Source organism: Ixodes scapularis, unplaced genomic scaffold (assembly GCF_016920785.2).
Source record: "Ixodes scapularis isolate PalLabHiFi unplaced genomic scaffold, ASM1692078v2 ptg000529l_1___fragment_2___debris__unscaffolded, whole genome shotgun sequence".
In the NCBI taxonomy this organism is placed as follows: Eukaryota; Metazoa; Arthropoda; class Arachnida; order Ixodida; family Ixodidae; genus Ixodes; species Ixodes scapularis.
In genome coordinates this window covers 29,990-39,785 of record NW_024609996.1, presented here as the reverse complement: position 1 = coordinate 39,785, position 9,796 = coordinate 29,990, and the positions used below count along the sequence as shown (strand labels likewise).

Here is a 9,796-nt window from a genome sequence, read left to right as displayed (position 1 = left end):
CCACTCGCTGTCGCCAAACGTCATTGGTTGGTCGAGCCGTGATGTCATAAAATGATCAGGCGCGATTCTAATTTCACCTATCGCTCAACTATCAACTGGAAATCCTTACCTCGTTTCGTCTCCGCTTCGCGTAAGCTCCTCGGATTCGGTGAGGTGCCTGGTTCTTTTGTAGAAAAATAGTCGGAAATGCTGGACTAGCAACCATTTACTAAAGATAAACCTCTTCTTTTACACCCATTCTTTCCGAGATATGAAACTAATGGGTGTGGAAGAAGATCTTCATTAAATGGTTGCTAGTCCAGCAGTGTGTTTGTCCTCTTTCTTCTGCCTTTCTCTCTCTTCGTGTATCTTCCTACGTTCAGCTGCCATCTTTTACAAGCATGAACCGCCGACGATGCACGATGCTGGCTCTGCTAGTCGACGAGCACGCGCGAGGAACCTTTCGTGACGTCATTTTCCCCTTCTCCCTTTAGTGCCATCTTCCGCTGCCGCGGAGGGGCGTGGTTTCGATGCAACTTCTAAGGCGTCTTTCTAGGTGATGCGTGCATGAAATAGCCTACTTTTTCTGATATTCGTGATGCGCGGGGTCGGATTAAAAAACAAATCAATTGTTTTTAATCAAATTCAAAACAAAGCGCGACCGGCTTTTGTGTCAGCTCCCTTTGCTAGGCAACGAAACTATGAACACGCCATTGAAGTAGCACCCGAGAGGATGGCTAAATACGACGGGTTAACGTCGGTGGCTTTGAAAATTTGCATGTCCGTCGAGGTGAAATTTCAAGGGATATCGCCACTTTCCTCAGAGAAGACGACGTGCTTCTGTTGTGCTTTGTGTTTACTGTCTATCATCTGCTGAGAAACTTGGGCTTCGAGAAATTCAAAACGGCGCCGCAGTTCAGAATGACATCCTCGAGTAAAGACGACGGTACCTGAAAGACTTAGGTCGATTCCGGCTATAGCATTTTGAATGTGTAGACCGATATCATCATAAAAACAACAGGCCATGCGTTTATGTTTGGACTGATTCCCGTGCTTAAACAATACATGTCTATGGACAAAAAAAAAAAAAAACAGCGCTAAAAACAAATGCACGACTAATTGGTGGACAATTGTGTTGCACGTAAAACGTGTGCCGTCTACGCTGTCGGCACTCTTCATCGGTTAGCGACTGGCTTAAAGCGCGGCATGTACACTCGATAGCAATATTTGGAGCTATTTGCCGGACGCAGAGCGGATGCCCCGCAGGGCTTTCCTGTCAAATAGCACTTCAACTTTCAGTGGCGAGCCTCACGGCCACGCTTTTATCCTGGCTTCATTTTTGCGGCTTCACAGAATGCCATAAACCTAGCCAATGAACGTTTCACGTTGAAAGGAAGACAGATAGGAGAGTACGCGGGAGAACCACAGCGTTCTTTTACTGTACTGTTTTCGCCTTTCATTTTTCCCTTTTTGTGGGCTGTAGTATTTTTTTTTTGATTGATTGTTATCATGCAGGCTGTGAGACGGGTTTTGTCCATGGATGCCTCTTCGCTAGACCCAAAAAAGAACACACGAAAATTAGCTAAAAAAATATAATAGTGGCCCCGCCATCTATACTAAGCCAAATGGAGCCCAAAATAATAATTGTTTTGCACCATACTACGGCAAGAGGGCTGTGGTATGGCCGCAACCTCTTGTATACTGTATCTGCACCGCTGCCAGCCGGCACCGACGGTTGATTTTCTGCGTCGTCCAGCAGCCTCGAGAAATCCATCCAAATCAACGCGTGGATGAGTTGGATGAGGAAAGCAGATGCACCGTTAAATTAACGAACAGAAGCCACTGCTTTTACTTAGCCAAAACTAAATCTCACCGTCATTGTCAACGCATCTGATCCAACAAATTTTACTACTACTGACGATGGAGTACTGAATGTCTATCCTAAGCAATATATCGACAAATTGAATATACTCGACAAATGATATGCACTGTTCTCTGCCATCGTTTTTCTTACCGTAAAAAAAAAAGAAACAGTTAAACGCAATGAGTCACAAACTTTGTTTACAAGGTTTCACTAGCTGCTAGCATTTTGCTAAACAATTCTTGTATGACGACGGGTGATCTATGTCCAAGCAATCGTGAGCAAAAGACTCAGGATATATGATATGTTAGGTGCACATAAATGTCTATACAGAAATATTCTCAAGAACCATCTTCATAGACTAGATCAGGGGTGGCCAGGCCGACCAGGCCTAAGAGCCGCAAACGAAACCACGAAACTTCTAAGAGCTACGGGGGGGGGGGGGGGGGGCAAGTTTAAATTTTGTTTGGAGTCTGACTACGTATGATTGCACAAGGCTGTACGACAGTACGTATGGAGGTACAAGGCTGCCAAACCGGTAGCCGTACTTTATTCTGCCTGAAATCTCTTCTGTTTTTCCTGGGGAAATGCGGGAAGGGGGGGGGGGGGGGGGGGGGTCCCCTTACGAGGGATCCGCGAGCCGCACTTGGTCAACCAAAGAGCCGCATGCGGCTCGCGAGCCGCTGTTTGGCCACCCCTGGACTAGATGATATGCTCCTTCTTGATTAGGTTCCGTTTCAATTCAGAGGAGCTTTCATGTTAATAAGAAATAAACTACGCTGACTTGATCTTGTGGCGTAATGTTGCAGCTTTTCAAACTAGGGAAGACTGTATCGAACTCGTAATATGGTTTCGGTAATAAAATAATTAACCAACTGCCCTCCGACGGAAGGTGTTTCAGTCCACGCATAACGGCGCCATTTCATTGCTAAAAACCGAAAACACTTCGCCAGCAGCCGGACTTGATTGACTTCGGTTCTTAAAGGGGGGTACTCCGGCCGTTTTTTGAGCTACCTAAACAAATTGCATTTTCCGACTACCCGGACTTCAGTCGTCATGGTATGCTATTTATTTTTTCGAAATTCAAAAAGAGCAATTGAGAAAACCGCAAATGAAGACGATGCCGAAACCGGCATTCAAATTTTCGCGCGCTCTTCAGGGGTGTAACGTCACACATGGTACAGACTTTCAGGTCGTGCATGTAGTCTTAAACAGAGTATGTCGAATGTTTTTTGCGTTCTTTTCAGTGAATCAGTTACCAAACATTCTTTTCCCACCATCTAACGTCTTGTAATCAGTTGGGAACATGGCTTACTGCCCACTTTGTACCATTTCTGTCGTCACACTTCAATGTCGCCAGATAGGGGCTCCCGGTTTGAAAAACACGATGAAAACGAAATTCGAAAATTCAATAACTTCGCGAATTTTTTTTTCTTTTCACACAATACTTGGGGAGCTCGTAGAGCCATCTGTATCGGTGTCTTGAGCCAATTTTGAGGCAAATCAGCGACACGGCCTGCCCAAAGTTGCCCTTTTCGGCCACCAGGTGCTGACTAGCAGCCGACTGTGGCGCCCTCTTTTCGCTGTTCTGGGGGTTGTAGCAAGACGGGGATGATGGCAATGCTTGACTTACGTCCACGTTGACCCCGACCACTGGGAAGACTTTTCCACCGGACTCATCAAAGCGAAAGAATTCTTTTCCGTCCTTGTACCATTTTGTGACGTAGTGGACGTCATCCTCCAGTTCGTATCTGCAATGCAGTTGCCAGGAGTCGCCTTCCTTGGGCGCCCGTGGCACCTCAAGATTGATCAGCTTCAAGGGTGTCACGTTCACTAGCATTCCTGCGGATGAGCAAGAAAAAATGATGTTATATCTAGGTTCTGTGTTTTCGGTATATACAAAGAAACTCCGAAGAATAACCTTTCTAGCCGGTCTTTACAAAAAAAAGGGGGGGGGGGGGGAAACGAAAAGTAATTCTTTTACTTTGTTTTCTCAAAATCAGGAGAGATCGAAACCCCGAAAAGTAACTCTCGAGCACATTTTTATTGAAATCGGGAAAAGGCTAATAAGACCCCCGAAAACGTATTTTCGAGTCGGTTTTATCTAAGTCAGAAAAAAACGAAAAAAAACCTCTTTCGAAAAGTAACTTTGAGTCGGTTTTTATCAAATTAAAAGAGGCCGGAAAGTAACCCTGAAGCCGGTTTTATCAAAATAAAAAAAAGGCAGCAAAAAAAAAAAAAAAAAAAAAAACCCGAAAAGTAATTTTAGAGGCGGTTTTGATCATACTCGGGAAAGACCGGAAAAAAGAGAAGAAGAAACGCCGAAAGTAACTTTTAGGCCAGTTTTTATCTGATAAAAACCGGCTGGAGGGTTCATTATCAGTTGTTTTTTGTATATATAAAAATCGGAAAAAAAAAACTGAAAAACACGAAATGTAACTGTTGTGCCAGTTTCTATCAAAATTGGGCAGGGCCGAAAAAAAAAAAAAAAAAACTCGAACTAGAGTTGTCCTTGCATTAGAAAAAAGAAAAACGAAAACCCAATGGGCCAGGAGTTGGACCACACGCACTGTCCGCGAGGCAGATTTTGCTTGCGTACCGCACCTTTTATCTCGTTTTCTGCTCTTATCAGTAACGGAATGTTTTCCAAATTTCGCGTCACGAGTCGAGTATGTTCTCTGGTGATTTTGGAATTCGATGCTCTTATCCTGTGTTCTCCGACAAAAGCTTCGAAAAGCGGCGATTTTCGATCAGACATCAAAACTAAATACACAAAAAAAAAAAAAAAAAAAACGAATTTGTGGAAGGAAAAACAACCAACGATAAAACATCTGAAGTACCGAAGAAAAATAAAACCCGAAGACACGTAACTGCGGCTACATTGGTTCCACTCCTGCAAACGATAAATTTTCCTTCTTTTTCAGGAAGTAAAATTGAGTCACAAACTATTTTTTTTAAAGATCACTATTACGAGCAAGAAACTCGAAGCACAAGAAAAGCTGTAAATTAAAGAAAGAGAAACCGCCAGAAAAATATAAAAGAAAAATAATATGATTGATCATAAGCAACATTGTAGAATGTGGTATAAGAAGATACGCGAGTGATCTATGGCTCATATATTGATAGATTAAAAACATCGCAGTCACTATATTGGCCATTTTTGCTTGCAAAAGTGATTGTGTTGCTTCCGACGCAAATAGTAAACTTGAAAGGAAAAAGAAATGATAAATAAAAGACTTCGTTTAACCTTGAGAACAACCTCAGTCGACGCTACAGCGCCAATAGGCATAATCACGGCTCTCGTTTTTTTTTTTTTTTTATTAGTGTTGAAAGCAATTAGCCGGTAACTGATTCAGTCGGCAAATAGTATAGTCTCGGTATCAGGACGCATTCACCGTGCGTAATTGACATCGTCTGTGATAGAAAAACACAACAATCACTTAACAGCGTGACGATGCAACTTTACAGCTGCCTGATTGACTCGATCGGGTCGTATAGGGTCGCCATAGGGAACAAAGAATCATTCTGAAAGAAACAAATATATAAAACAAGTCCGTTGTGATACTTTGGAAATTTCATAGTGGTACATTATATGTTTCTGACTCCTGACCCTCACATACTAGTTACATCTTCCGTCCCCCTGCACGGCACACAGCCAGTAAGATTCAAAACCAGCATTGTTTCGGTGTTCCTTCTACCGGGTCTTTGTTCGTCGGTGACCGATTAAGAATGCGGTATTTGTTCCGCCTTCGATAAGACTTTGGTGGATGCGGAGCCAAAGCTCGATGGAAGGCGACGAGCTGGCGCTGGAGGAATTCTCAATTTGCTCATCGCCAACTATGTATGGTACAGGCCGGTTTATTGCCAGAATGCCAGCTCCTGAACGCAGTCTGACTGCAGTTTACGAGAAGCTATAATGTCCCTGCGCTGAACAAAAACGGAAATGACTTTGACGTTCCGAAAATACGCTTACCCGCAAGGAACAAACGCCGAAGCGTCTGATGCAGATGCCGAGCAAACTGGAGGCGTATCATGTTGTCAGACAGCACGCCGCACACTCTCGCACTTGTATGTAAAGACTTCGCTGGTTGGGGCTGCTTATATGACGGATGAAATGCTCGCACATGGAAGCGATCAAAGACTTTCAAGGGCTGCTGTCGAGGGTGGTGTTGTCGAAAGCCCAAGGTCGAGGAGGAGATCAGCACTACGGGAGAGGCAGACGCTTTCGTGGAAACAGCCTTGGGCTGTTCGTTTCGCTGGGATTTTTTAAAACAAACATCGCAATGTGGACAGTTGCAAGAGCTGCGCTTCAGAAACTATTGCCACCGTGAATGAAACGTGCTTTGTTTTGGGCGCCGGTCACGCAACCGTGGGCACGCCTTATCCAGGCTTCACTACCAGACAGTCACACACGACAGTGGCAACATGGCGACGCCCGGAGGTCTAAAGGCGCTAAAAGCCGTGGTCATACAGGATACAAAGAAAGTTGTGCAGACGTTATGTGACGCGCTCCTTTAATGACGCTCCTGTCACATTGGTCAGACAAAAACTGTCTTGAGACATGTTCGAAGCAAGCATATATGTATGACAGTGTTGGGTAAAGTACATCTAAAAGGTACTTCAAGTAAAGTACACAGTAAATTAGACGCGATGTACTTCAAGTAAAGTAGTAAGTACACCGGATGCAATGTGCTTGAAGTAAAGTACTATAAATATAATGCACTTCCAAACTAAAGTACAAGCATTTTAGTACAATATTTCATGATGTCCTTTAATTCCCCTATACAGTGAATTTTAACTGGCATGCATTGATCAGGGGTAATCAGGGCTGCATGACCTATTTTCAAAAGCAGCAGCGAATATTTGATAAAGTGGCAACAGAATACTTGTTTTCAGGAATTGAGCCAAATTCCTGAAAATAATTCCTGAGCCAAATTCCTGAAAATCACTGTATAGTGATTTTCTTGCACTGAATTGTTGCACCCAAGGGGGTTAAATATACTAGGAGAGAGCATGACGTCAGTCCTGTAGCCTCCACAAGCAATCCTCTCATAAAAAACGTCCTCTTCTTAATGAAAAACAAAAACAACAAAAGTGAGTGTGCAAGCGAGCTGGTGATAATTCATCATAATGTGATACCTGAGATTGGGGTGCGAAAAAATTAAGGAACTTTCAAGTTCAAGGAAAAGACAAAAGAGAATGTCTAAAAACACTCTGACGTTCTCCCCTGTTGTCTTTTTTTCGACTCAAAATTTTAATTTTTTCCGAACCACAGTCTCAGGTGATACATTATGATCAATTTTGCTCGCCTAATATTTTAAACTTCCTCGCTCGCAGTGACCGACCGAGAATGGCGAGAGTTCAAAAAGCTACGGAAAAACCGCGAATGTGGGCGAAAATATGCAGCTGCTCGCTTCCGCCGAACGTCATTGGTTGGTCGAGCCGTCATGTCATAAAATAAGCAGGCGCAATTCTAATTGAATCATTCGCACAACGATCAACTGGCAATCCCTACCTCGTTTCATCTCAGCTTTGCGTAAGCTGCTCAGATTCGCTGAGGTGCCTGCCTCTTCTGTAGAAAGATGCTCGGAGCTGCTGACTGGCAAACATTTATTGAAGATAAACCTCTTCTTCTTCTACACCCATCCGTTCCGATATATGAAACTAATAGGTGTGGAAGAAGATCTTCAGTAAACGGTTGCTAGTCCAGCAGTGTGTTTGTCCTCTTTGTTCTCTCTCTCTCTCTTCGTGTATCTCCCTACATTCAGCTGACATCTTTTAGAAGCATGAACCACCGACAATACACGACGCTGGCTCTGCGAGTCGACGAGCACGAAACCTTTCGTGACGTCATTATTTTCTTCTCCCTTTACTGCCCGGGGGGAAGGGGGGGGGGGCTGACGTCATGATGAAGCCGTGACGTCATGACGTCACGGCTTCATAACGTCATGTGACGTCACGACTTTGTGACGTTAAGTGACGTTTCGACTTCATGTCACGTTACGTCAATTTCCCGCTAAATTTAGCGGGGAAATTTTTCCGCTAAATTTGGAGGAGATATTTTTCCGCTCAATTTAGCGGGGAAACTGCATTGGTGTTGACGTCACGTTACGTCAATTTCCCCGCAAAATTTAGCAGGAAATTGACGTCATGTGAGACGAAGTCGTGACATCATTTGACGTCACGAAGCTGTGACGCCATTTCTATTGCCGCACACGAAAAATTCGCGGGGCCCTAGCCAAAAACAGCTTCGCTGTAAAATGTAAATAGTGGCGCCGCCGTCTGCTGAGGCAAATGGAGCCCGATTAAATTATTTTTAGCACCATACCATGGCAGGAGGGCTGTGGTATGGTCACAACCTCTTGTGTACTGTATCTTGCACTTATCGAACATCTCGTAGCGGGGAGGCAGGTCCTGTGTTCAAAAATGTTTACACGATTTGACACATACTCTTCGTTCCACATCTCGGGTGACCAGTCAGTTTTCGACGCAATTAACAAATCCGAGGTGTGGCCTGAAGGTAGCATTTTCCATCAGTTCTTTGGTCGACTGGACCAGTCTCGTGTTCATACTGATGACGGAGTAGAAACCGTTCATGACGCACAAACTTAGCGTGTTTTACCAAAATGTACGAGGCCTGAGGACTAAGGCCGACGAGTTTTTGTACAATTCAACTAATTTAAGTCATGATATTATATGTACTTCCGAAACCTGGCTTTGTGATGGTATATCAGTCTCTAATTACTTCAACCCCAACTACACGGTCTATCGAAGGGATAGAGACTACTTGTGTACGGGGCAAACGATGGGAGGGGGCGTGTTAATCGCAACTAAAGTTTCCTTGGCATCGCATAGGCGGTTTGATCTCGAAACTTATTCAGAATGTGTTTGGATCGAGATTAAGGCAAGTGACGGATTTAATTACCTGATAGGAACGTACTATTTTCCCCCGTTATCTGATGAAGCCACTTTTATTAAACATTTTGAATCTCTCGGTAAGCAGATCGATTTTGACAAGTTTCGTGTTCAGATATACGGAGATTTTAATCTTCCGCGTATAGAGTGGTCCATTGCAAGCTTTAAACAATAATACGTTAACAGCTAGAAAGGCCTTTTCTTTGTTGTCTTTTATTAACTTGAGTGGTCTAGAACAACTAAATTCAATACCGAATTGCGCAGGTAATATCTTAGATCTCGTTCTTTCAAATTTCCACATTCTAAGCTTAAGTCTGGCTTCCGATCCTTCGGTACAAGTTGATAAGTTTCATCCACCTTTAATAGTCCAGTTATCTCTTCCGTGGAAGTCGTGGACATCGTCAAAGCCATTAGCTTACAGTTTTTTTAGAAGGAGAGTACCTTGGCTTGTATAAATATATTGAAACTTTCGACTGGTCTAACGTTCTCGCCATGTCTGAGGTCGATCGTGCTACCGAGACTCTAACAACAATTGTAAAAGATGCCATTGACACTTTTCTACCGAATCGTTCAACAAAGCCATCCAAATATCCTGAATGGTTTTCTAGGGATTTAAAATGTTATTTTGTCAAGAAAGAACATTTCCACCGTCTTTTTAAAAAATGTTGCTCTTCACTTATGTACACCAAATTCAGTTTATATCGGGCCTTGGCGAAGAAACTGTTCAAGCGCGATAAAAGCATGCATCTTGACAGCGTAGAAAATAGCTTGCTTCGCAGCCCGAAGACTTTCTGGAAGTTCACGAAGCAACACACACGTGACGTTAGTCCTATCATGTGCTTACGTGCCTGTTCAGATAACGCCCCGGGCTATGTTTCATCACCTCATGAAGTTGCAGATGTTTTCGTTGATTATTTTGCCAAATGTTTCTCTGACAATCAGCAATCAGTTCAACCGGAGGATAAGGAGCTGATTTGTCACGATTTTTTGAGTTCCATAAGAGTGGACTCTCTTGATATTGCCGAGGCGATAAGAAAGTTA

General features: G+C 43.5%; 1 protein-coding gene across 1 annotated transcript; it reads right to left on the bottom strand.

The window, feature by feature from the left end:
- Window positions 1-777: 777 nt before the first annotated feature.
- Window positions 778-5,936, bottom strand: LOC120846535. Its single transcript, XM_040218331.2, has 3 exons — window positions 5,814-5,936; window positions 3,311-3,682; window positions 778-929 (listed from the first exon to the last, which is right to left on the bottom strand). Exons 1-3 carry the CDS (start codon window positions 5,872-5,874, stop codon window positions 778-780), a joined length of 585 nt encoding a protein of 194 aa, XP_040074265.2. The 5' UTR covers window positions 5,875-5,936.
- Between the last annotated feature and the right edge of the window lie 3,860 nt (window positions 5,937-9,796).

Coding starts and splice junctions, on each gene's coding strand:
- LOC120846535 (XM_040218331.2), bottom strand. CDS start 5,874: ATGATACGCCTCCAGTTTGCTCGGCATCTGCATCAGACGCTTCGGCGT. Junction 3,683..5,813: donor TCGGCGTTTGTTCCTTGCGG/GTAAGCGTATTT, acceptor GCTCATCCGCAG/GAATGCTAGTGAACGTGACA. Junction 930..3,310: donor TGGCTCAAGACACCGATACA/GATGGCTCTACG, acceptor TAAGTCTTTCAG/GTACCGTCGTCTTTACTCGA.